The sequence below is a fragment of the Pan troglodytes genome, chromosome 16 (genome assembly GCF_028858775.2).
Source record: "Pan troglodytes isolate AG18354 chromosome 16, NHGRI_mPanTro3-v2.0_pri, whole genome shotgun sequence".
NCBI classification, from domain to species: Eukaryota; Metazoa; Chordata; class Mammalia; order Primates; family Hominidae; genus Pan; species Pan troglodytes.
The window spans coordinates 63818302-63845986 of record NC_072414.2 but is presented as its reverse complement, the minus strand read 5'-3'; the positions used below and the strand labels follow the sequence as shown (position 1 = coordinate 63845986).

The 27685-nt window shown below is 38.4% G+C and overlaps 1 protein-coding gene across 30 annotated transcripts in view; it reads left to right on the top strand.

Annotated features, from left to right (window-relative positions):
- Window positions 1-23848, top strand: part of MYO9A (myosin IXA) — a 297950-nt gene extending 274102 nt beyond the window's left edge. For all 30 annotated transcript variants that reach the window (XM_054667756.2, XM_054667748.2, XM_054667767.2 and 27 more), the window contains 3 exons: window positions 15864-16066; window positions 18163-18305; window positions 19123-23848. In XM_054667756.2, coding sequence (XP_054523731.1) covers window positions 15864-16066; window positions 18163-18305; window positions 19123-19583 — 807 coding nt within the window. In that variant the 3' untranslated portion in view covers window positions 19584-23848. The remainder of the gene's footprint in view (window positions 1-15863; window positions 16067-18162; window positions 18306-19122) is intronic.
- The last annotated feature ends 3837 nt before the right edge of the window (window positions 23849-27685 follow it).

Sequence of the window (27685 nt, the reverse complement as noted above, 5' to 3'; positions counted from 1 at the left end):
GGCACTAATAGTCCCTTGCAAGATATGGTTACATCTTCTGGCTAAACGCTGGGTGTTGGCATTCACACCATATGGGAAGCTGTCAAACTCACAGGGCAGATACAAGTTTTCCAAAATTCTAATATTTGTTTGAAAGCTTGAAATTTACTCACTGACAACAAATATTGCCATTTGTTTCACTTGCAGTAACAGATTCCCTTCATATAATTTCAAACCACGTACTCAAGAAGAAGAATCAAACTTTGTCAATTATTGTAAATATTGTTTCATTAATAAAGCAGCTAATTTGGCTTGCAATTCAAAGAATTGCACTAATACTCTTTCTTGAGATAACCATCAGTATGTGACAGAGTTGCTGTATGTGTAATTTCCAGTTAATCATACAGAAAGTTGAAAATAGTTAATTTAACAGTTAAGAAGTAAATAAAATTAATTTACACCTCTTGTTCAATGACATGAAGTGAAACTGACTTTTTAAAAACTAAATGTGTGGTAGCAAAAGAATATGAAGACTGCTAGAACCATTTGGTATCATTACCTTGATCCACATAAAGGTGACAGCAGTTGAACCCACAATTGCTTGTATGTAATTAGTACAGATGTCAACAAGTGAAAATGGCAAATAGCATCTTAGTATAATTATGAAAATAATTTTGACATTGTAGACCCTGTGAAATGGTTTTGAGGACATCATCACACCCCAGCATCTTTGCTGGGGATCTGTGGGCTACACTCTGAGAACCACTGCACTATAATACATATAATACTGCCGGCTCACTGCACTTCACAGAAATATTTGATGAGAATAATTCCTTTTCATATGCAAGATATAAATACCTACAAACAGATACTAGCTGTATTTAAAGTGCTTACTAACCCTGATTATCTGGTGAACCATAACTGCAGGCATTGGGATATGATTTTTGAACAAGCTTGGATACCTAGTTATAATACCACACAAAACAACCAGTCTTTTCAAAAAAAGCCTTGGATAAAGGATCTCTCCTTATCAGGAAAGCAAACTCCTCAGGAAGTGGTCTGATAATTCAGTTCCTTCCTATTTTTGTGACTTAACAAAAGGCACTCAACAGTGATCTTCCGTCTTGCCCTGAAGTGCTATTTTTGAGTAAAATTTCATTAGGATTCTGAGATTTGTGTTTTAGCTAGTTATATTATTGTTCTGTCTAGATAATGCATAGTTCCTCCTCCTCACACATTTAACCCATAGACAAACCCTAGTAACGTGTACTTTCTTTGGGTCTTCATAAAGTATCATGACTTTCTGCATGAGGGTAATATATGTCTTTTTCTAAATAGTCATCAGGTTTACTAAAGGCAATGCAATTCATTCCTTCATTATCACCATGAGTCTCTTTTACTGTTTAGGCTTACTTCGATTTATAGTATTTAATTTCTTTGTGCCCATCAATCATGCCTTGCCATTCCTTCTTGCATTCTTTCGCTATCGTGAGCCTTACAGAATTTTCAGAAGAAATCAAAGCTCTCCTCATAGGCCTTATTCATTCTAACACTGGAGTATCTTCTATTTGTTTCCACTGTTATCTTCTTAAAGTCTTAGGAGAAAATGAAAAAGTGAGTTTCAACTGATTCCCTCAAATAGGGTATCCTATTTCCCTCAAATAGGTATCACTCAGATCCCCCACATTAGAGCATTTGACTCTCAATATTTTTGTTACAGTCTGAGAAGCCTGTAATGGACTGGTCTCACAGAATTCTCACCCAAATTAAATAATTAAGACTGTCTGTTTCAGAATATCATTCTTAGAAAAAATAGACAATAGAATCATATATAGACTTCCTTAGACAGAGCATGGCAAATCTATATGATTAGGTGATTGAATGTGGGTATTAGAAAGCCTGTCCCAAAAGGAAGGAGGGGAGATGGATTAGACAGTACTGTGTGCCAAATATGGTGAGAATACTAAGGAAGAAGTACTTAATTCTGCCTGGTGGCACAGGGAAAGGCTGTAGAAGTGACATGTGAGCTAGCTCTTAAGGGATGAGTTTAAATTAAGCAGATGGAGAAAGAACTACCAGTTGGTAAAAGTCAACAAGGTTTAATTCTGTAAAAAGCTATATAGCTTACATATAAACTTGTATATATAATTGTGCAGAAGGGAAACCTTAAGTTAAAACCAAAATAGGCTTTGTTTTGAAGCAAACTCTAAGACATTAGTACTATGGGGTCTTGAAGAGTGAGCCAGGACTCACAAAGTCTCAGAGTTTAGTACTTAATGTAAATTTTGGTGCTTTATATCTTATATTTATGATAGGGAATGGGAACTGATGTTAGCTACTATTTTTTAGCCATAAAAACAATTTCCTCCTGGGTCGTCTTCAAGGTTCTCAATAAGAATAGCCAAAAAGGGGCTGGGAGTGGTAGCTCCCAGAACTTCGGGAGGCCGAGGCGGGCGGATCACTTGAGTTCAAGACCAGCCTAGGCAGTGCGGTGAAACCCCATCTCTACCAAAAATACAAAAAAATTAGTCAGATGTAGTGGTGTTTGCCTATAGTCCCAGATACTCGGAAGGCTGAGGTGGGAGGATCGCTTGAGCCTGAGAAGCAGAGGTTGCAGTGAGCCAACATAGCACCACTGCACGCCAGCCTGAGTGACAGAGTGAGACCCTGTCTTAAACAAAAACAAACAAAAGAGTAGCTGAAAAGAATCCTAAGACTAATCTATTTATTTATTTATTTATTTTATTTTTGAGACAGAGTCTTGCTGTTGTCAGCCTGGGCTGGAGTGCAATGGCATGATCTCAGCTCACTGCAATCTCCGCCTCCCCGGTTCCAGCAGTTCTTCTGCCTCAGCTTTCCAAGTAGCTGAGATTATAGGCGCCTGCCACCGTGCCCGGCTAATTTTTGTATTTTTAGTAGAGACGGGGTTTCACCATGTTGGCCAGGCTGGTCTCGAACTCCTGACCTCAAGTGATCCACCCACCTCGGCCTCCCAAAGTGCTGGGATTACAGGCATGAGCCACCATGCCTGGCCAAACAGACTAATTTAAAAAGAAGAAGAGATAGGAGAGTTGTCTAAGAACTTCCTCTCATAAAAACATCAGACATAAATAGTTTCACAGAGAAAACGTACCAACTCTTTAAATACATAATTACAGTATAATTTAAGCTGTCTCAGAGCAGAGAGGGGAAAAGGTCTTTTTTTTAACTAAAAGAGTCTAACATTGATCCTCACCACCCCCCCGCCCCATACACACACACACATGCATACACAAAGAAAAGCTAATAAAAATTGCATATAGAAATTTTTTTTTTTTTTTTTTGAGATGGAGTCTCGCTCTGTCACCCAGGCTGGAGTGCAGTGGCGCTATCTCAGCTCAGCTCCGCCTCCTGGGTTCACGCCATTCTCCTGTCTGAGCCTCCCAAGTAGCTGGGACTACAGGTGCCCGCCACCACGCCCGGCTGATTTTTTTTGTATTTTTGGTAAAGACGGGGTTTCACCATGTTAGCCAGGATAGTCTCAATCTCCTGACCTCATAATCTGCCCGTCTCGGCCTCCCAAAATGCTGGGATTACAAGTGTGAGCCACCATGCCCAGCCACATATAGAAATATTAAAAGCAGCAGAGCACAGCATGGACTCTGGACTAGACTTTTGGGTGTAAATCCTAGCTCTAGTTTACTAGTAGTTGTGATATGGGCAAGTTATTTAATCTCCATGCCTCAGTGTTCTCATCTATAAATTGGTTAATAGTACCAAACTTAGGATTAAATGAGTTAATTTTTTGTTTGCTTTTTAATTGAGACAGAGTCTCGCTCTGTCACCCACGCTGGAGTGCAGTGGCACAATCTTGGTTCACTGCAACCTCTGCCTCCTGGGTTCAAGCGATTCTCATGCCTCAGCCTCCCGAGTAGCTGGGACTACAGGTGTGCACTACCACGCCTGGCTAATTTTTGTATTTATTTTTAGTAGAGATGGGGTTTTGCCTTGTTGGCCAGGTTGGTATTGAACTCCTGACCTCAGGTGATCTGCCCTCCTTGGCCTCCCAAAGTGGTGGGATTACAGGCGTGAGCCACCATGCCCAGTCTAAATGAGTTAATATTTGTAAAACCATTAAGAATTATGCTTGTTATGGACCTCTCTCCATAGAGAGAAAGAGAGTTCTTATACACACACCCCCATACACAGATAGCACTTGATATATAAATGTAGGACTGCCTCATCTATGAATATTAATTCAAAAATCCTAGGTTAAAATATCACTGGCACTTTGGGAGACCAAGGCATGTGGATCCTTGAGCCCAGGAGTTTGAGACCAGCCTGGGCAACATGGTGAAACCCCGTCTCTACAAAAAAAAACACAAAACAAACAAACAAACAAAAAAAAACTACCCCTGGTGGCGAGCACCTATAGTCCCAGCTACTAGGGAGGCTGAGATGAGAAAATCACCTGAGCCTAGGAAGTCAAGGCTGCAGTGAGCCATGACTGCACTCCAGCCTGGGTGACAGAGGGAGACCCTATCTCAAAAAAATAAAAAATAAAAAAATTTTTAAAATAAAATAAAAATGAATCAGCAAGCAGAATTCAATAGCCTATAAATATAAAAATATAAACCTTGACCAAGGAGGATTTAACCTAGGAATGCAAGGATGACTCTATGTTAGGATAGCTGTTAATATAATTCACCATGTTTGTTGATCTGTGGAGAAAAATCGTATTATCCTCATAGATATTTTAAAGGCATTTGATATATTAGCATTCTTTTTAAAAACATTCTTATTAAAACAGGGATATCTTATATTCTTAGCATGATAAAAAATATATCTGAACCCAAAATCCAACATCTTGCTTAATGGAAGAACACTGGAAGCATTCTGATTAAAATCAGAAAAGGCAATGCTGTCCATTATCCCCACTATTATTTGACATTGATTTGAAGGTACTAGATAAAGCAATTAAGAAAAAGAATTGGAGATATAAAATAAAGAAATAAAATTATCACCATTTCCATTATGATTATATACATGCAAAACTCAAGAAAATCAATGAAGGAACTTAAAGATGATAAGAGAATTCAATAAGGTGTCTGAGTACAATTAATAAATTTTACTTATGCAAACAATCACTTGGATGATATGATGGAAGAAAAATGCCCATTTGTATATTGTACACACACACACTTTAAACATCAACATCAAATACCAAAGAACACACTTAACAAGAAATGTAAAAGATTTGTACAAAGAAAGCCTTAAGGCTGGGCACGGCGGCTCACGCCTGTAATCGCAGCACTTTGGGAGGCCGAGGTGGGCGGATCACGAGGTCAGGACGTCGAGACCATCCTGGCTAACGTGGTGAAACCCTGTCTCTACTAAAAAATACAAAAAAATTAGCCGGGCATGGTGGCAGTCGCCTGTAGTCCCAGCTACTCAGGAGGCTGAGGCAGAAGAATGGCGTGAACCCGGGAGGCAGAGCTTGCAGTGAGCCTAGATCGCGCCACTGCACTCCAGCCTGGGCGACAGAGCAAGACTCCGTCTCAAAAAAAAAAACAAAAAAAGAAAGGCTTAAAACCTCAAATATTACAAAAGAAGACTTAAACAAATACATTTGGAAAGAAAAGCTAAATTTTGTAATGGTGTCAGTTCTTCTAAATTAATCTATTCATATATTGTTTCAATACCCACTAGGAGGGAAAGAGGATATTTTCTTAGGCTCAACTTTCAGACTCATATGACTACCATGGGCTCCACTTGGCATCAGAATCACTTAGGATATGGGACTGGGAGTATAGCATGCCTGCAGAGAGCATAAGATCATCCTTGTGTGGGAGCCCTTGCAGCAGTCCACACAACCATCAATGAGTTATCTTTGGCTTCTAAGTCACAACTCAGGTGCAAGGAAAAAGGACTCCACATCCAATGGATGCAGAACTGTTCTGCCTTAGAAGTTTTATGCCTGTACAGGAATTAACCTCTTGTGAAATTCCATAGATATTGTTTCCAGGGTCCCCTCAAGGGGTATGTCCAATTACAACAGACTCCACTTTCAGGGAATTGGAAATATATGAGTTCGTATGGGATATTTATAAATTACTTCTCCAGATGCAATTTATCAATGAGATTAATTTTTGCCAGAGGTGAACATCATTTGCATCCTGCCTTTATCAGGTTTCCAGGGGTCCTGAGCTAGAACATTTGACCACAGATCAGTTCTTACACAGACAAGGAAAGAGTTTCATAACTACTTACAAATGAGGTCTCAACAAAAATAGCAAAAGAATACTTTGGGGATCTTTACAAGTTGATACTAAAATTCATAAGAAAATAAAGAAGCAGAATAACTAGGAAAATTCTAAAAGAGAAAAATAAAGGATTATAATGTGAGTGGCATTTCAAAGGTCTGGTATTCACTAAATGATGTGGGGAAAATGAATATCCATATAGGGAAGAAAAGAAACAAAAAAAAAAGCCGATTCAGGCCAGGCACAGTAGTTCATGCCTATAATCCCAGCACTTTGGAAGGCCAAGGCAGGAGGATTGCTTGAAGCCAGGAGTTTCAGACCAGCCGTGGCAACAATGCAAGATATCATCTCTACAAAAAATTTAAAAAGTTAGCTGGGCATGCTGGTACATGCCTATAGTCCGACGAATTGGGGATACTGAGGTAGAAGGATCCCTTGAGCCCAGGAGTTCAAGGCTGCAGTGAGCTATGATTGTGCCACTGCACTCTAGGCTGAGCAAGAGTAAGACCCTGTATCTTTAAAAAAAGAAAGAAAGAAAAAAAAAACCTGATTCACATCAAAGACTAAAACATAAAAGTACTGGAAGTACAGCTCTGGCACTCCATCCTGGCAGAGGTTCTCACTGCCCTGCATCCTGTAGAACTCAAGTGCCCTACCTCTCTACCTTAATACTGCCAAAATATCCAAGTAGTTTAACTCAGCTCAAAGGGCAATCGGGAAGGAGCACAAGGGGAAATCAGCAAAGTTATCAGCTAAACCTTTTCATGCAAAAGTTGAAACCAAGCCATAAAAGGTGGCTGAAGAGGATACATCTTTAGGGTGAAAAAAGTGCAAATAAAAAGGGAAAAGGGGAGCAAATGGAAAGAGATTAACCAAAAAACATTTATCATCTTCATAAAACAGAAACTGAAAACAAGCAAGAAAGAAGCTTAAGTGTGATTAAAGATCTCTTATTAAGTCAGGGGTCCCAGTATCTCATTGTACAATTCAGAAGAATCTTTAAATTATTTTATAAGTGTACCTTTTTAGAGCTCTGAAAACACAGCTTTTAAGAAGAGAACTCCACTTCCTCCCACTTGAAAGGAATGAATTCAGTGCTAGTTTATTTTTCTGTACAAACTGAGAATAGTTAGCTCTCTATAAGCCTAATAATGTCTTAAACTGCTTCCTGATCTTGGCTCTCTGTCAAAAGCATATTATCTGTGATGTCTTTGGTAGTGGTAGTCCAGTCCAGATTTTTCTGATAATCCTGTTAATGTGCTATAAAGGATTGGAAATCTGGGTATTGTGTATAATATTAAATTGTGATTTAGTAGGACTTGAGACCTACTACTTATCAACAGTTCAAGATAATTGTATTTGATATTCTCATTTTAGGAACAGTTTGCCTGCAAAGTTTAAGCCAGGAAGTCACTGGAATAGTTACTGAGAAAAAGGATGACAATATGGCTTTATATTTTTTCCAGTACTTGCATTAAGAGTTGGGTACAAATTATTCATGTAGTCTGTGATCAGTCAAAACCAATACAATCCCTATTATGATGGAAAAATATAATCTTGGACAGGGCTTTGCTATTATATAAGACCATTAAAGAAAAAAGTTGAAAGGTTCAGCAACAAAAACCAGGTATTATTGTGTGACAAAAATGACCATAAGGAAAGTAAAAGGGAAGTGACATACCATAAGAAAATATTTTCAATTCCTATTTCAAAGTCTAATTTTCCTTAATAAAGAGAAGCTCCTATAAGTAAATAGAAAGATTAGCTACCCAGTGAAAAATGAACAAAGGATACTATAAACCACTTCTCAGTGTTATCTACAGATCCTTTTCAGGGAGGTCTACAAGGTCAAATTTATTTTTATGATACTGTCAAGAAAATATTTGCCTTTTTCACTCTGTGACACACTGGTGGTAGAAAAACAATTATGGAAAAAAACACTACAAGAGAATATACAGTGAACATGGATCCAAAAGAAAAAATTCCAGTTTGAAAAAAGTAAATTCATGCTTATTTTAGGAAAGTGGGAAAGTGAAGGATATTATTCCAGTCAGGAAACTACTGTTAATAATTTAGTGTATTTGCAAATTTTGTATTACTCATTTTTAAAACCAATGGTATACAACCTTATGTACTGTTTTTAACACAGTATTAGTATTTTCTCATGTTTCTAAAAGCTCCATGTAATCAACTTTTTAAAAATTACTTTAATCTTTTTAAGATAATTCTAGGCTGTAGGAGTTTCCATTTTTCTTTGTTTTGTTTAATGCTTCTTAAAAGAGATCAGATCTGTTGAGCTTGTTTGATTTTCTTTAGCCATATTAAAAGATTTGCAGCTAACTCATGGTGAAATACTCCGGTGGCCAGCTGATGGTATGAACACTGAAAAAAGGCAGCTCTTTTATTGAATACTGGAATGTGGACACTAGGAATAAACTCAGATTTTCAAGTTCCTTGAGGCTTTTAAATCATATTATTTATTCATTTGGCTAGAAATAGTCAATGTCAAATGGAACTGGATGATGTCCTGGAATTTATAACATAAAGAATACTTTGTCATTTTTTGTTAAATTTGCAGAGTGATCTTCTGTTTTTAGCTTGTTTTTCTTAACATGTTTTTTCCTTGTTGATTTTAGAACTAAAAGTGGAATAGCAATATTGTAATCCTCCTGATTTTATCCCATTAAGTGTTTTAGTTTTGGAGGAGTTAGCCTGAATGCCCTTAGAACTACCCTCCAGCCTTTACCCTATCACCTGCCCTAGATCATGGATTTCTATTTTTGAGACAGCACTTTTCCTTTCTTTCTTGCCAAAATCAACTCAGAAATTTGTCAGTTTAAAGTCACATAATTTTCAAAGGCTATTCGTATATTTCCATAAATAGCTAACTTTGAAAAGGAACTCTTAAATATCTTTTTTATTGCAAAATACAACACATACATAACAACAAAACACATACAAAACACAGAAACATATTCAGTTTAAGGAATTATTATAAATGAACATCCACATACCACCCCAGCTCAAGAAATAGGACATTGCCAGCATCCCCAGAAGCTCTCCTCTTTCCCTTTCTAGTCACAATCCTCTTTCTCCTCCAAAGGTAAGCAGTAACCTGATTTTTACATTAATGACTTACTTTGTTTTATTTTTTGTTTGCTACCAAAATATGTATCCCTGAGCACTGTAGTTTTGCTTTACCTAACTTTGAGCTTTATATAAATGGTATCATCTAAGATGTATTATTTTGTCTCTGATTCATTTCAGTCAACCTTATGTGTGTAAGACTTATTCATATTTTGTTGTAGCTCATTTTCATAACTGTACAGTTTATCAGTGTATGCATTATACCACAATTTAGTCTACTGTTGATGGACATTTGGGTTGTGTTTTGGGGAATTATGATTTTAATGGACTCATACATGTATTTTTGTTGGAGAAATATACAGGAGTGGATTTGCAGGGTCACAGGATATATGTGTCTTCAGCTTTAGTAGATAATGCCAAACTTTCTTCCAAAATGGTTGTTAATATGTTAGCAATGTGTAGGAATTCCCAATTGCTCCACCTCCTTCCAGCACTTCTTTTGCCAGATTCCTTAATTTTAGCTATTCTGATGGGTGTGTTATTTTTAAAAATTGTATTTTTTGTTGTGACTCTAACATGTATAATGTGTGTGTATATATACATGTTGGCCATTTCTATATCCTCTTTTGTGAGGAGCCTGTTCAAAGCTCTTGCCTGTTTTTCTAATTGGATTGTCTGTCTTTTTCTGATGTTCTGTAGGGATTCTTTATGAATTCCAGATACAAATCCTTTATTGTTACTTTTGTTGCAAATTTTCTTCCATTCTATGGTTTGCTTTTTTCCTTTCTTTTTTGATGAACACAGGTTCTGGATTTTAATGTTGTTAATCAGTCTTTCCCTTTAGGATGAATACCTTTTAGGGTCATGTTTAAGAAAATTTTTCCTTTCCACAATGCCCTGCAGTTCCCCTTTTATTATAAATTGGGAGCCGCCTTATGTGTGGGTCTGTTTCTAGGTGCTCTGTTTTGACTATCTTTGTACCAACACCACCACTATTTTATTTACCCTAGCTTTCTAAAAATATCTGGTAGAATAAGTCATCCTACCTTCTTCAGTGGTGTTTTGACTATTCTTGGCTCTTTCTATGCCATATAAATTATGAAATCAGCCTCAAAAAATTCTCTTGGGATTTTTATTGGGATTGCATTGGATCTATAGATTGCCTTCTGGAGAACTGACATTTTTACGATACTGATTTTTCCCATCTGTGAACATGATATATCTCTTCATTCATGTAGATCATTAGCTACTCTCAAAAGTGTTTTATAGTTTTGTATGTTGAGATTTTACACATCTTTAGTTTGAATTACTGCTAGGTATTTAATATTTAAATGCAATCATAGGTATTATTTTAAATTTTTTATTTTCTGTTGCTTATTGTATAAAAATACAATTGATTTTGGTATTTTTCATCTTGTATTCAGTGACTTTGCTGAATTCACTTATTCTAATAAGTTTTCTGTGGACTCCTTTGGATTTTCTACCTGTACAGTCATATCATTCATGAATAGTGATAGTTTCATTTGCTCTTTTGTAATCCTTATACCTTTTCTTTCTTTTTCTTATGTAAGTTAGAACCTCCAGTATAGTGTTGAATGGAAGTGGTGATAGTGATCATTACTGGCATGTTCCCAGCCCCAAAGGAAAAGCTTTCAACCTTTTACCACCAAGTGTGATGTTTGCTATAGAATTTTTGTAGGTACTTTATGAGATTAAGCATGTGCCCTTCCATTCCAGGTTTTCTAAGAGTTGTTATTGTGACAGAATGTTGAATTTTATGAAATGCCTTTACTGCATGTATTGAGGTTTTATCAGACTTTTTTATTGCATTGATATGACACATTACACTGAGTCCATTTCTAATGGACTACATTAGACTACTACATTATAATGTAGTAGTATCATTATATTATGTGTATGTAGTAGTATCATACTACTACAATAAATCCAACTTTTCATATATTTAAAATTTTTTTATTACATTTTCTATATTACTTGATTCCGTTGTAGTTAGGATATTGTTTAGGATTTTTGCATGTGTTTATGAGTAAAGTTAACCCATAATAATCCTTTTTTGTTTTTGTTTGTTTGTTTGTTTTGAGACAGGCTCTCACTGTTATCACCCAGGCTGCAGTGCAGTGGCATGATCTTGGCTCACTGCAGCCTCAACCTCCTGGGCTCCCGCCTCAGTCCTTCATGTAGCTGGAACTACAGGCACGTGCCACCACACCTGGCTAATTTTTGTATTTTTTTTTTTTTTTTTAGAGAAGGGGTTTTGCCATGTTGCCAAGGCTGGTCTCAAACTCCTGAGCTCAAGCGATCCACCTGCCTCAGCCTCCCAAAGTTCTGGGATTGTGGGCATGCACTACTGCACCTGGCAATAATCCTTCTTTTTAATGTATTTGTTTTGTTTTGTTATCAAAGTTAACGCCTGCCTCTAAAGACAAGTTAGGGAATAGTTTCTTTTTTAATTCTGTGGAAGAATTTGTTATTTCTTCTTCTTTGCCACTGAAATCTAGGCCTAGAGTTTTGTTTTTGGAAAGATTTTGACTCTGGATTCAATTTCTTTAATATTATTCACATTCCTAATTTCTTCATTGATGGTATTAATTAGATTTTCGTAGAAATTTCTCCACTTTGTCTAAAATTTTATATTTATTGACATGAAGTTGTTTTTAGTAGTCTCTTATCCTCTTTGGGTCTACAGGATTTGTAGTGATATCCCCTTTTTCATTACAACCTTTGGTTATTTGTGACTTCTCTCTTTTAGTCTTGCTAGGGTTTTAAAAATTTTATTAGCCTCTTCAAAGAGCTACATTTGGCTTTGATTGTCTTTATTCTAATGTTTGTTTGCTCTTTTCTTTATTGCTTTTGTTGCAGGGGGAATTTATTATGTTGTTCTTTATCTAGTTTCCTGAAATAGAGTCTTACATCGTTAATTAATTAATTCTTTAATTAATTAATTCTTTTCTAATGTATGTATTTAAGGCTGTAACTTTAAAGTAGACAGAGCTTACATGGGTTTTTATATTGTTTCATTCAAAATATTTTCTAATTTCCATTGTGATTTCCTCTTTGACCATGGTTTGTTTTAAAGTCTATTTCTTAATTTCTGAGTATACAAGAATTTTTAATTTTCTCTTTGTAACTACATTATTAGAAAACTTGTTTTAAATTACTTTAACGGTCAGATAAATTATTTCAACCCTTGGAATTTTGTTGTCTTGCTGTGTGCGCTTTAAAATGAGTATTCTCTAGTTAGATACTGAAGTCTGTATATGTCTGTTAGATTGCTTATATCAAGTTCAGTTTTACATCATTTCTGATTGCGTGTGCACACTTGTTCTCTCAGTACTGATTATAGTCTATTTTTTTAAAATAGTTTTGTCAATATTTTACTTTAAATTTTTTGAAGCAATTTCTTAGGTACATACATATTTGGAAATGTTATTCTTCATAATATGAACCTTTGTCATTGTGAGGTATCCCTCTTTATCACAGGTAATACTTCTTAAAGTTTACTTTGTTTACAGTTAATATAGCTGTACTAGCTTTATTTTGGTATTTGCATGGTATGTCTTTTTTTTCCCATTTCTTTACTCTCAGCCTTTCCGAATTTACATGTCTCTTATAAACATCATATAGATAGGTTTTCTTTTTTTTTTATATGGCCCGACAATCTTCAAATTTTAATAGGAGCATTTCATCTATTTATATTTAATATACTCACCAATATATTTGGGCTTAAAATCTACTGTTTTTTATGTGCTTTTTATTTGTCCTGCCTGATATATGTTCCTTTTTCTTTTCTTCCTTGCCTTTTTTGCTCTTTCTTGCATTTTTTTACTACTTTTTTATTCCATTTTTTCTTTTGTTTGGAAGTTTTACTCTTTTACTATTATTTTAGTCATTAACCAAATGGTGAAAACAGATCTGTGATCTATCAGTGTTTGTTAACTAGTAGTTTTATCTTTTTCCAGATAATACAGGTGTTTTAATATGCCTGTGATATGATTTTGTTCCTCTTGTTGTTGTGTATCTTAATTATCTGTATGTTTTAAATTCAACACATCGCTATTATGTTTTATGCAGTCACTATTTAAACATACTCACTTTTCATTGCCTTTCATTATTTCTCACACCTCTAACTTTTCTTCGAGACATTTTCAATCTTTCCTTCAATATTTCCTTTAGTGCAGGTCTGCTGGTGTGAGATTCTCCTCTTAGTCTGTCTGAAATGTCTTTATTTCACCTTCATTCCTGAAAATTATTTTCTATATATAACAATCAATCAAGCTTGGCAGTTACTTTTTCATCACCATGAAAATATTCCATTGTTTCCTGCATTCCATTATTTCTGTTGAGAAATAAACTTTGAATCTAATAGTTATTCCTTTTTTGCAAGGAATTTGCTTTTTGTAACGCTTTTAAGTCTTTTTTTTTTGCCTTAGGCCTTTAGTTTTTAACAGTAGTTTGTCTAGGTATAGACTTATTTTTATTTCTTTCTTAGGGGTTGTAGGCTTTCTTAAATTCCTAGGTTAATATCTTTAACTGCTTTTAAAAAATTCTCTGCCATGATCTCTTCAATATTTATTCTATAGGATCTCTCTCTTGTCCTGATATTTGCCCAGGCTGGAGTGCAGTGGCGTAATCTTGGCTCACTGCAACCTCTGCCTCTCGAGTTCAAGCAATGCTCTTACCTCAGCATCCTGAGTACTGGGACTACAGGCACATGCCACCACACCGAGCTAATTTTTGTATTTTCAGTGGAAATGGGGTTTCTTCATATTGGCCAGGCTGGTCTTGAACTCCTGACCTCAGGTGATCTGCCTGCCTCAGCCTCCCGAAGTGCTGGGATTACAGGCATGAGCCACTGTGCCCAGCCATTCTTTTACTTTCTTTTGTGAATTTTTCCATTCTTTTGTTTCTTCCTGCTTGGTTCAGGATTTTTCTTTTGACCTAATTTCCAGTCCACTACTTCAGCTATGTCTTCCTGTCTCCTTCAGCATGGTTATTTTAAATCTGATAGCCACAATATCTGGAGTCTTTTAGGGTTTCTGTTTTCTGTCATTTTTACTAGTTTACATTGTCCTGTCTCCTTTTGTGCCTGTTACCTTTGATTATTTGTCAGAGTATTTGAAAAACTATTTTTAAAATATTTTGAGGCCTAGATAATGTTACTTTCTTCCAAGAATGTTTTCATTTTTTTCTGCCTGGTCCTAAAGTATTAGCAATCTGAGATTAATTCATTTTTAGGGATTAGAATTTTCTGGACTATTCAGATGACTTGAAGCTAGACTATAGTATCTGCAAGGACTTTTATAATTTCAGTTTACTCTTATGTCTAAGAAACAAACCTTGGGGATCCCAGTGTCAGGCACGGAGGTTTTGCCAGGCAGCAACCCACACCATTGAGTGGGTCTGGCTCCAACTTTTATTCTCTATCCCAAGGTGATGGCAGACTTTTTCTGTAAAGGACTAGAAAATAAGTATTTTAGTCTTTGTAGGCCAATCTCTGTCTCAACAATCAACTCTGCCATTGTTCTGCAAAAGCAGCAATAAACAATAAATTAATGAGATGAATGTATTCCAATGAACCTGTATTTACAAAATATGTGCAAGGCTAGATTTGCCACACGGGCTATAGTTTGCCGTCCTCTGCTGTAGCATGTCAAAAGCTCTGTTTAGAGTCACAGCCACCTCTGACATTTAGATCAGCACTAAATGCTGGACTAGTGTCTCCTTAATCTATCTTGTTAGCTCTTCAGTGCCTTCTAGCATATGTTGAGTTTTTATGTTTCTTAGCAGGAGATTAACCTAAAAAGTTTAGTTTGCCACTACCAGAAGAAAGTCATATATAAAGTAACCAATGTTTAAAAAAAAAAAAAAAAAAAAAAGAAGCAGCAATGAGATTTTCACACTCTGATCTCAAGGATAGACGTTTCCTAAGAAAATATATCTCACTAGCACCCTGTGTTCTATAAATGACTACATTTTGTTTTTGTTTTTCAAAACTGAGTTTTAGAACATACTTCTATGGTCTTCCTAGAGAGATTATGCATTCCAAGGCTACAGTTATAGAGCACTGTTATCCATCAGAACTTACTATGATGGTAGGAAATGTAGATCTGTACCAGTCAGTGTGGGGGTTACAAGCTACTTGTGGCTATTGAGCACTTGAAATGTGGCTAGTGTGACTGCAGAACTGAAATGTTAGTTCAGTTTTAATTAATTTAAAAATAAATACCCAGATGTGGCTATTTTGTTTGGAATGGATGCAGCTTATATTAAAAGAAGAAACTCATCTCAGTACACAATGGGTTCTTACACTCCCACCTACCAAAGTATCCGTTTTCCAGTACTCCTGCAAGAAATATTTTAACTTAAATGTGTTGTATGAATATGTCTCACTAAATATCCTAGGCCTCGCAGAGTGTTTCCATTTATTCTTATCATTCACCTGGTGTGATGGAAATACACTTGTTATCCTAAAAGAGCAATGTAAAACTGGTGCAGTCACTCAATTTACTTTCTAACATGAATTTTTCTCTGCAGGGAAAGGGGCGTATTCGTCGAGGAAACTATCCAGGTCCATCGTCTCCTGTTGTAGTTCGGTTGCCTTCTGTGTCTGATGTCTCAGAGGAGACCTTGACTAGTGAGGCAGCCATGGAGACTGACATCACAGAACAGCAGCAAGCAGCTATGCAGCAGGAGGAGAGAGTACTGACTGAGCAGATTGAGAACCTACAGAAGGAGAAGTGAGTATCCAGGAGGAAGGGGAGAGACAGTTATAGTCTGTTTTCGTTTCCTTCCTTCTATCGTTTCTTTATTTTTTCTTATTTATTATCTCCTGTGTGCTAAACACTGTGTCAGATGATACAGGAGATGTTGAGATGACAAAGACGTGTTGTCTATACTCAGGTAACAGTGTGAGAGTTGTTCCTTCTGGGAAGCCAGTTCCATGAGCTGGGAAACCTGAGGCTGCTACAGTGATGGTCTGTAGAGGCTGACTGGGAGGAGGACACAGTATCCACAGGGCATGTCAGTCTTAGTCACGATTCATCTAGCAGTAACAGTGGGGAGCCAAGATGAGGTACTGGAGTCCTAACAGGTCAGAGACCAGCCTCCATGAACAGATTTATTTTGCAAAGAAGAGAAGGAATTCTTAGGCTAAGCCAAAGTCCCTTTCAAGAATGGGCATTATTCACAAATCCATGAAGGAAGGTTATTAGCCAAAGATCCATATGACCATGGGAACAGCAACTAGATGGTCATAGTAAGGCTATAGCCCTAGAGGGTGCTAGGATACTGGATAGGGAAATTGGTTGCAATTTAGGAGAGAGACAAATGAGAAGCTCTTTTACCTCCATTCATCACTGTTGCAGGGATTGGGTGACAGTATGCCTTGGGGATAATATGAACATGCCATGGTTCTCCCTACAGGTGCTGTGTAATAGTTCTGGTCGACATTGATGACTCTTAGGAAGTCTTAATGGGATCTTTATTCCTGAGTTCCAGGATCCCAGGTCTTGAGTTTGGTTTATAAGGGGATATAAGACTGTTAAAATACTTTCTTGGTCTCTCATGATTGATTCTGGAATATAGGCCAGCTAAAAAAGCAGCTGAGGCTCAGCTGTAAAAAACATGATAAGGCAAAGATGATGTACATTGACCAGGGGCTATTTGCTAGAAGAGTGATCTGAAAAGAAGACCCAGTTTGGCTTTGATGCAGATGATATTGGCAGTCTTGAAGGATTAATAGGAATTTTCAAGGAAGGGGAGAGTCTCTAGAAAAAGAAAGAAGAACGAGCAGAGTCTCAGAATGCACATGGCCTCAGACAATTGTAATGCTGGTGATACTGTTCTTGAAATGATTGTTCATGGATCTCAAGCCAGGTAAAGGGGAAGTAAAGGTAAGGGGCTCTGTTAGGGAAGAGACTTGATTAGAAGGTGAGTAAGAATTGGAAGGATAAGGAGGTTGTGAACAGGGTGGAGTGTTGGATTCAGAGTTGGTGTATTCAGGTAATGACAAGCTCCAGGATCTGCCCATTGGAGAAAGTAGCTTCTATAAAGTAGAGGAGAATATTGTTAGAAGTTGCAGACATAAAGGAACTTCAATGTTAGAATATTCAGATGAGTTTTTACAAAGATATTAATTGAATAGATCAGGTGATGTCAGGCATTAGTGAAAAAGCAAGATTAGGATCTGAGTACCAAAGACCTCACAGAATGTGGGGCATTACTGAGAGGTAGCTGGGTGACCGTGATGAAGAAGGGAGACTAGAGAATACGGCAACTGAAGATGGCATAAGCTTCAAAGGACAGAAAAGATCAATCAGTGTTTTTCTTCGTCTAGAGGTCTCTGTGGTGAAGATAGAGGGTATCGTCTATAGCCAGTTAGTAAGCTTCATGGAAAATAGTTTAGGAGCTGGAAGGAATCTTAGAGGTTATCTAGTTTAATCTCTTTGTTTTGTGGTAGGAAGCTGAGGTTCAGAAGAGAAAGGTACTTTCCTGATGCATTATGGATATTATGAACAAGGTTAGAGCCCTGATCTCCTGCTTATCAGTCCAGAGTTCATTTTACTGAAAGATCTCACCACTACATCTTTCTTCACCCTACCCTTACCCCTATTATTGGTCCTAGATTGGCTATCTGTCATTTTGTCCTTTAGTCCATATAGTTTTAGCCTTCACCATATTTGGCATACAGGTCCTCATCACCACCTGGATGGGGACAGTAAAAATGGACTCTCTTTGCTTCTTAGATTCCTGACTTCCATGCAGGATCTTTTTTTCTGTTATCTTCCTTCTACTTCCTATCAAATGCTAATGGTTTCTTGATTGTGTCTTACAGGGAGGAGCTAACATTTGAGATGCTTGTACTGGAACCCCGTGCCTCTGATGATGAAACCCTTGAGTCTGAGGCCTCCATTGGGACTGCTGATAGCTCAGAAAATTTGAATATGGAGTCTGAATGTGCTATCTCTGAGAAATCAGGTAAGTGAACATGGTAGACCAAAGACTCCAGATTTGTTTTGCAAAGGAGGAATAAAGATTCCAAAACTAAGACAAAGTCTTTTAAGAATTTACTGACCGTACATCAGCAATAACAAAGTCTTGAGGAATTTTGTCCTTTTATCCATATAATTTTAGCCTTCATCATTTGGCATACAGGTAGTGACCTGGATGGGGATAAGAAATATAATTGTCTTTGCTACTTAGATTCCTGACTTCCACGGAAGGTCTTTTTTTTCCTGTTGTCTTTATAAAGCTTCCATATACATTGTTTATCAAACCAACTCTTCAACGTGATTGAGTTTTTTTTTTTTTTTTTTTTTTTTTTGGTAATTTAATGTTTTATCCTGTACTTACCACAGAGAAAAGCCAATAATCACAATATATGTTGTCTTACTGACCCATAACCCATTTTCTGAGGGTGGCAGGCATTGTGCCCCACTGTGAGGTGGGACTATATACATATACAAAGGAGGTGTTTAACTGGGTGGCATGTCTCAGGGAGATGTAGGACTTACCTGCATATCCTGGCAGTTTTTGAAATGATAGTGACTGTTCTAGGCCTCCGCTGATGGCATAGTCAAACACCAGATTTCCTTGGGGATGATTCGGAAATGCTACATAGAGAAATGGATGGTGAGCTCTCTCTGACTGTGACTGTGCCCATAGTAAGTCATTCTGGACCCTCTGAATCTTATCCCACCCAATTTCATGTGTGAACAGTGGCAGCTATTCATTATATGATGATTTGCTTTAGAGGGCACTGTCATTTACATCTTTGGTCTCTTTTTTGCATTAGAAAGAAGCTTAGCCCTTAGCTCCCTGAAGACAGCTGGCAAGTCTGAACCTTCCAGCAAGTTGCGAAAGCAAGTTAAAAAGCAGCAAGACTCTTTAGATGTGGACTCTTCAGTCTCCTCTTTATGTCTGTCTAACACGGCATCATCTCATGGGACCAGAAAACTATTTCAGATTTATTCCAAATCTCCATTCTACCGAGCTGCCCCAGGTAATGAGGCCCTGGGAATGGAAGGACCATTGGGCCAGACCAAATTCCTGGAAGACAAGCCTCAGTTCATCAGCAGAGGAACCTTCAACCCGGAAAAGGGCAAACAAAAATTAAAGACTGTGAAAAACTCACCTCAGAAAACCAAAGAGACCCCAGAGGGGACAGTCATGTCTGGCCGCAGAAAAACTGTGGACCCAGACTGCACCTCCAACCAACAGCTAGCACTCTTTGGAAATAATGAATTTATGGTCTGAACTGGCAGATGTGTGTCCCTCCGTGGCTACAGAGTGGTAAACAAATCTCACCTTTGGGGCTGCGTTTCATCACCTCGTCCACAATAGTCAATCCTAATTGTGGTCCTGCCTCTTTTCTAAGCATATGGCTAAGACTGTATGTGCTGAATTCCTGGGCCTCCTGCAGAAGCAGAAAGCCTGCTGGGGATGGTGCCAGCTGTGCCTTGGCTGCTGTATTTGAATTGAGATTTTTACTATACAAAGCCACCTAGGGCCTGGGGATTTGGGTCAGTTGTAGTTGCCTCTCCCCCACCCTCTTTTCCCTTCCCAAAGGTGGGTGTTGAACTAGGGGGGATATTGCTGTCCTGAGGGACCCTCTCATTTCTGACATTTGAAAAAAGCGTATAAATCTTTCTTAACCGTGAAAGCAAAAGCCTTTGGGTTTATTTTGGGATAGTTAGTTAGGAGCTAGGGTAGAATATAATTTTTTTCCAAAAACTTACTTACAAACAAAAAGCCTAATCCCTCTATTTTAAGATTTCTGAAAAAACACTCCATGTTATATTCTGGGGAAAGCAAAAAAAAAAAAACAACAAAAAAAAAAAACGTGATTGTTTCCATTAAGCCATCAGAGCGTGTCTCAGATATCTTGTTATACAGTGAAGAAGAGAATACCTATTTTTTTTTTGATGATGTTTGATGTCATAATAATCAGTGCTGGTTTAACTCCTGTTTAGTTCCTGCCAAATACATTGCATGGGCTGAAGTGTCAGTAGCCATACTGTTCTCATGTTTCTTGGTCCTAGGATCAGATTCTTCTACATTATTTTTTAGTTTCCCAGAGACATGGTGATCCCTAAACTTATGAAGGTTTCATCCTAAGCCATTCAGGCTTTTCTCTTTGTATAGATTAAACCGAAAACCGCATATGAGCCTGTTCATCTGCTGGTGGATTCCCACCACAGACTCAAACAAACAAATAATAATGTGACCGTTTAGTTAGTTTCCAAAAACATTCACATACAATATTGCATGAATAAGTGTTACAGAAAGCTGCCAAAAAATAAAAAGGTTTTTAATATGACCTATCTAACTAACTTTTATCTTCCTTTTCTCAGACTATCAGTATTAAATAGATGGAAAAAAATCAAGGACTACTTGAAGCTATTTTTGTTAATATTCTGGTTACTGAAGTTTATTGTAAATATGTATGTATAGTAGGCATATTTCTTTTTAACCTTGTGCTTCCCTCCTTCCCTGGAATTTCTTCCCACAGATTAGGGGCCACTGGACAGGGGGATGAGAGCCATTCATCCCTGGGTTGAGGGAATTAATAAGACATCATTTTCACCACTGGGTGGTCTTCATACACATGAGTTATAATAGCATTTTAAGTATCTTAGCATTTGTGGGATTAGAAATCTGTTTTTGCTATTTATAATATATGAAAAATGAAACATGATAGCCTTTCTTGAGATAAGTATGTGAAATGTTTATTTTTAAAGTTACTAAATGCATCTTGTCTTGCTACTACATGCACTGCTCTGAAAAAGAGCCTTTACCATCTATAACCTGTATTTTGGGTATTCTTCCTTTTCATACTTCTTTGAAGTTGTGGAAATATTAAGTCTTTTGTTAAGGCAGAGTCTCTCTCTCCTGTTACACAACACTGAACCTCACGCCACTGCCTCAGTGGTTATTGGCCAGCCCCAGAGGTTAGACTTGGAGCATAATTCTGAGTGGCAGCTAAAGGTAGCAGGAGTCTTACCTCTCCCTACTTTGGGTTCAGAATTGAGCCAGAGAAAGGAAGCTATTAAAATCTCCAGAATAATGATAGTTAATGAGCAAATGTTATGCTTTATATCCCACAGATATCTGCCACCTTGTTCATCTTGTCCTGAGGAGTAATAAATAATGTTTGTTAAGCTTTTAAAAATCTGAATTTCAGAGAATCTCCTAGAGGATAGAGGAAAACCCCTCAGCATGGTGTGTTAGAGTGGGATTGCTGGTTCCTCAGCCCCGTGCCAGGTTGCACAGTCTGTGTTTCAGTGTTCTTGGGAGAGTAGTGTACTGCTGGGCATTAATTGTTACTCTGCACTTGCTCCAGAATGTTGGTTAAATCCTGTATGAAAAAAAGAGATTGCCCTTATGGAATAATTTCCTGTGGCCCAGAGGAATGGCCAGAAGAACACATGTTGGCACATGTTCTTCCTTCTAAATCTTTGTGGGGCTTTTTTGGCAAAATAAGTTTTTTGGCAGTTAAAAAACGACTGATGTAGGTCACTTTAAAGAAACTAGGTGATGGATGTTAAGAGACTTTATAATTTTTCTCAGGGACCTGAAACTCCAGTTTGGATAAAATTCAATTTAAAAAAAAACTTGTTTTTTCAGTTGCTAGATTTGTGGATTTCTAGTAATTTAATCTGCCAGGATTGGGGTGGGTGGGTGAGGAGGAGAGATCCACAAAATGATAAGAGTGGAGAGCAGTGTGGGGCCCTCCCTTTGAGGGAAAGCCATTGTTTACATAGGGTAGTAGGCCTTGTTGGCCTGATCAAGAGATGAAGCCATAACTCTTAAAAACCTTCAGAACCAAACGCTGTGTCTGCATCCATCTGTTCTCACTGGCCCTCTGCATGGTAAAGTTATGTCACCACAAAGTGATGCCGCATTACAATCACTTATGAAACTGTTAGCCCTTAATATGCATCACATTTGTGGTTCCATAGTGCTTCTCCTTTGCTTGTTTGATCTCTGCATGGCAGCAGTGGGGCAGCTCCACATTTGGAGCCCATACTCCAAAATGCAGAGCACTCTTCTCACAGCACACATTCCCAGCCCCAAACAAAACCTGAATTTTCAACTCTGCCCATTAAAGTGAATGTATCCCTGTAATTTAGTATGTACTTATTATGGAAAATGTAACAAAAGCAGAGAAGTTTGATTTCATTCTGTATCACAAATTGAAGCAAATCAACAGCAAATACAGCAGGATTCAGGGAGGCTTAGTTTACAACATACTTTGTACCTCCTGCCATTTAAATTATTTTGCCACTCTGGGCTTCTGAAAACACAAAGGGAGATACAGCCCTCCAACTATGAGCCTTGCAGAGAGAGACAAAAGGGCCAGAGGTCCTGGGATGGAATACTAGAGCCCCCACCTTCTCATGCTTTGGAAACCTGCCAGAGCGCTTACCCTGCTGGAAGATTAATGAAGACTCCGTTCTGTGTTTCATAACAGTAGCGTTGTTTTCTCCATCAAAAACAGAGGGTCACAGAAATGTGCTGAAAAGATGTGGTCCAGCAAGGTTCTGTAGTCCCACCTCAGTGCCTGTGGGCTGTGTTTTTCACTGTAACAAGCACTTTGGTAAACTAGAAAGAAGAAAGGATTCTCAGGATGTGTTCAAAGCTAAGAGAGTTTTCATTTTAAAAAGAAACATACTCACTCCATGGCTTTCCTCATCCTCCTCTCTTTTTTCTTCTTGGTGGGAAGCTGGATGCGGGGCATGCATCATTCTGTATGGACAAATGTGTTATGTCCACCCATACTCTTGTGACAACTCCCCAGCACCGTCCTGCAATACCATGCTGGCCTTGGTAGTAAAACTCCTTGGTATCTGTGAGAGTCCTTTTTTTCTATGCCCTAGACTACTTTTAACCACTTTTCTCTGGAATGACTCCCACATTTGATTGGGTATTGAAAGGGTAACAGCAAAATGATGATTGTGGAGATGGATCTATTAGGTCTCATGTTGGTCCCCTGGTTGAAACTATTTTCAAAAAAGCCCCAACAATGGGCCTGTCACCTTGCTAGTCATCCATTCTTAATGCCTATTTATCAGCCCTCTGAGGTCATATAAAAGTTGCACCTTTTGAACCAAGTATTTGTATTTACTATGGGAAAGGTGTGGACTACAGATTAGTATTATATTATTTTAATGGATTTTAAGTAATTTATAAGTATGCTGAGTGTAAATTTTTTTTAAAAACTGTATTATAAAAGGACATATCCTGTGAAATATAACATTTTACTGTTTAATAGAATAATTCTATAAGAAGAATGATTTATCTCACCCACGGAACTGATTACATTCCGGATGCAATCAATAGGCACTTTGTAATTTCCTTTTTGTTTTTTTTTTCTTTGCCAGGGGGTTGAGGGGTAACAAGATATCATCTGTATAAAGTGCAGTTTGTGTCACTCAAAATATGCACTGTATGGCTACACAAAAGCAGCTTGATGAACAAATCACCCCATGGCTCATTAAAGAACAAAGCTTCCAGAAGCAGCAATATGTGTGGTTTGTTTTCCAACCATCCTGGCTCCCACTCCAACTATTCCAACCCAACTCCAAGAAACAGCAGTGACTTCTTAGTTACACTGATGTGTTTTCAGGAAAGGACTCAACCCAAAGTTGACAAAGCACAGAGGTGGTAGTCACTGGAACTCAACTGAATTCAAGTGAAGGTGTGATTCAAGGTGTCGTTTTTTCTGTAGTGGATGCAGGCTGCTGGCTGTCAAGACTTCATTTAATCGGTTTAAGGCTAGAAGGGGAGGAAAAGCAGTAAATCTGCATTTAGGATCCTCCCCTAAATTGGCCACTTGAAGAAGTAGCAAGGTTGCTAATAGAGGGCCCAAGGATTCTCACTGAAATTCAAAGCAACACATTGCAATAGAAACAGAAATTTTAACTCAGTTTGTCATTTTTGTTCTGCTACCAACTTTACTGCATGTCTGGGAAAGGCATTCGCTCTCTCTGAATGTTAGTTTTCTTATCTGGAAGTCAGTTCTGTTTCCCAAACTCCCAGCTTTGGAGAACTCCTACTGACTCGCAGGTTTTAGTGTAAAAGGTAGTTGTCCTAGGAAGTTTGCTCTGACCCTGTGAATTGGGTTAGAGGTCTGTGTTCTCAACAGCTCTCAGTTTTCACAGCGTCAAACACTTACCTGTCTTGCTGACTCTTAGATCCCAGCACCTAATAAAAGGTGCTGGCTAGGCAGATATTGGATGAGAGGATTGACTAGGATCAGTGGTTCCAAAATGCCAAATCAGGTCTAAGGTTACATGGGGAAAAAAACATGTCCCTAATGCCAAATGTATTCAATTTTTAAAATTCTGGGGGCATCCTTCTCACTTGTTTTTACGTTACATTTACATTTTCATTTTTGCATTAAATTTATATTACATTGAAATATGAAGTGTTAATTGTTTAAAATTCCCTTAGTTGCCCAAATAAAACCTAGAAATACCATTTTTATTTATTTTTATTTTTTTGAGATGGAGTCTCACTCTGTCACCCAGGCTGGAGTGCAGTGGCACAATCTCGGCTCACCACAACTCCCACCTCCCAGGTTCAAGTGATTCTCCTGCCTCAGCCTCCCAAGTAGCTGGGACTACAGGTGCCTGCCACCATGCCTGGCTAATTTTTGTATTTTTAGTAGAGACGGTGTTTCACCATGTTGGCCAGGCTAGTCTCAAACTCCTGACCTCAGGTGATCTGCCTTCCTCGGCCTCCCAAAGTGCTGGGATTGCAGGTGTGAGCCACCACACCCAGCCGAAATACATTCTTAAAACTTGCCCCTGAGATTACTGAGAAGACAACTATTGTGATTATGAAGACCTGAGAACAGAAAGGTATATAAGGAGAGGCAAGTTATAAAGCGACCAGAGCTTTGGTTTGGTTTGTTTTTTAAATTGCTTTTGCCCCTAGAATGGGTGGCAGTACAGTGTCTTAGAGCCAGAGATATAAACATGAAAGTAGATAAAGTACATGTAATATCTGACTGTTGAATCTTATAGGTATCTCAGACTCATAGTCAAGGAGCATGTCACTTCCAGGTAGTGCCCACAGGCATTGTCCTAGGTGCTTAGGGTACATTAGTGAACAAAACAAAGATCTCTGCCCTGTGGAGCCTGCATTCTAGTGGGGAACACCAGTGATGTCCACCAGATAGAGACTAGTCATCCATGATACCTGGGTTTGACTATGAGGTTGCACTTCTTGGCATCTTTGAGTCTTTCCCTGCCCTTCCTACCTTGAAATATCCCCTTGTGGGTAGAGAAGTGTCTCGTGAATCTAAAAACTAGCTTTATTTGAAAAGAAAGGCCCAGATAGTCCCACAGGGACTACCTCTGTGGTGCTTCATAGCCAAAGATATTTCTGGCATTGAGGGGGAAAAAAAAAAAAAGCTTTCAAATTATCTACCCTCCTAATAAGGACCCTAAATGCAATGGAAAAGCCATTACTCATCAGAATTTCTGTAGAGCCAATCTACAACAAGAAGTTGAAGAATGGCTGCCATCATCCTAGGTGGTTTACAAACAGGAGTTTGTATTCTTGTCTGTAAGACATGCTGAGAGCTGTACCAGGTTAGGAGAACAGAGGCCACTTTGTATTCCAGGTGAGATGGACTTAATACAGAAATTAGGATCTAACAAAGGTCAGAGATACTCCCACAGGTCAAGAAAGCCAACGCAAATCTCAGCTAAAAGTTCCAGAGGAGTTCTCAAGAGCTTGCCTGGAAGCTAGTGCAATTCTAGCCAGGAGGCTGCTATGAAATCTATTTTCCCACGACAGGGCTGCAGTGTCTCCAAAGAAAAATGGCTTCTCTTTTTCCTAATGCCAAATTTAATCAGTTTGGCATTAGGGGGGAAAAAAATCTCCTGTGAGTGTCTTTCATTAGCAATTCCTAGGGGAAAGGGTTTCTGGGAAAGGTAGTTCCTTCCTGGCATCTCTGCAATGAAGAAAAGCCCTTAGAAGTGGGGGAGGGGTGGTATTGATGCCAGATTGACAGCAGACAATCCAGCTTATGTACTTCCTCTAATTCTCCAAGACTTCTTGGAGAGCCCTCAAATCTCCTTCCCAATGTAGATGTGCTGTGCTCACACATCCCAGATGCTAGCCTGTGAACTTCAGCAGGCTACCTTTGCAGTCTTACCATGTCCTCCAAAGCCAAACTGTAAGATACATACGCAGGGCTGGTCATGTCATATTTCAACCATGTGTCTTACTAAGGTGGCTTTGCTCAGGGCTTAGCTCATATGGATAAAACTTTTGATAGGGAATTGGACTGTATAATGGCATTATAGACATTAGTTGACCGATTAACTGAGGCCACTCTGATACTTTCAAAAGTTGGAGAGAATCTGAAGTAGCCTGGGGGCTGAAGTAAGAAGGGCTTCAGCTGGGCAGCATTTGCCATACTCTTTCCTCTCTGGCACCAGCCCTAGCGGTTCTGAGTTCCTGAGTAGATAGGGCATTTCTGTCAGCTAAGGGAATTCAAACACAAGCCAAAGGACAGGGAACCCCTAGGATTTCTCAGCCTTCTCACATGACCCTTTCTGTCTTGATTTCAAGCACTTATCCTTTGAAGGCAGAAAATGCAACAGAATTGTTCAGTCTTTCATTCCAAAAGTGAAGGGGAAGTTGGGAAAGAGGCGGTGCCAAAGTTAAGCAGCATTAGGTAGAGTCACACCAAGGTTTGAGTCCTCTCTAAGCATCAGTTTTTTCACTTATAAATGGAGAAAATTAGCTCTTCCCTCAGAGTTAATCTGAGGATTAAATGGCAATTTAAAAAGTGCCCGGCTCACTGCCTGCTATTAATATATACATTGCCTGATCTATGTTAACATGTTAAAATATTATTTTCACAGTCATCTGGGTCTATCTTCAAAAAGGATTAGGTTCACACCTGTAATCCCAGCACTTTGGGAGGCCAAGGTGGGTGGATCACCTGAGGTCGGGAGCTCTAGACCAGCCTGGCCAACATGGAGAAACCCCGTCTCTACTGAAAATACAAAATTAGCTGGGTATGGTGGTGCATACCTGTAATCTCAGCTACTCGGGAGGCCGAGGCAGGAGAATCACTTATACCCGGGAGGCGGAGGTTGTCGTGAGCCAAGATTGCGCCATTGCACTCCAACCTGTGCAACAAGAGCAAAACTCAGTCTCAAAAAAAGAAAAAAGAGAAAAAGAAAATGATGAGGTTTGTCTGAGCTGTATCTTTCCATAAGGACCTGAGAAGTGATGAAGAGTCCCTTTCACAAAACGTACCTGTAGCTGCCTTATGTTGAGTTGGAAGGTGTTCTTTACTTAGGAAGGAGATGAGGCAGGAGATAGGAGATAAA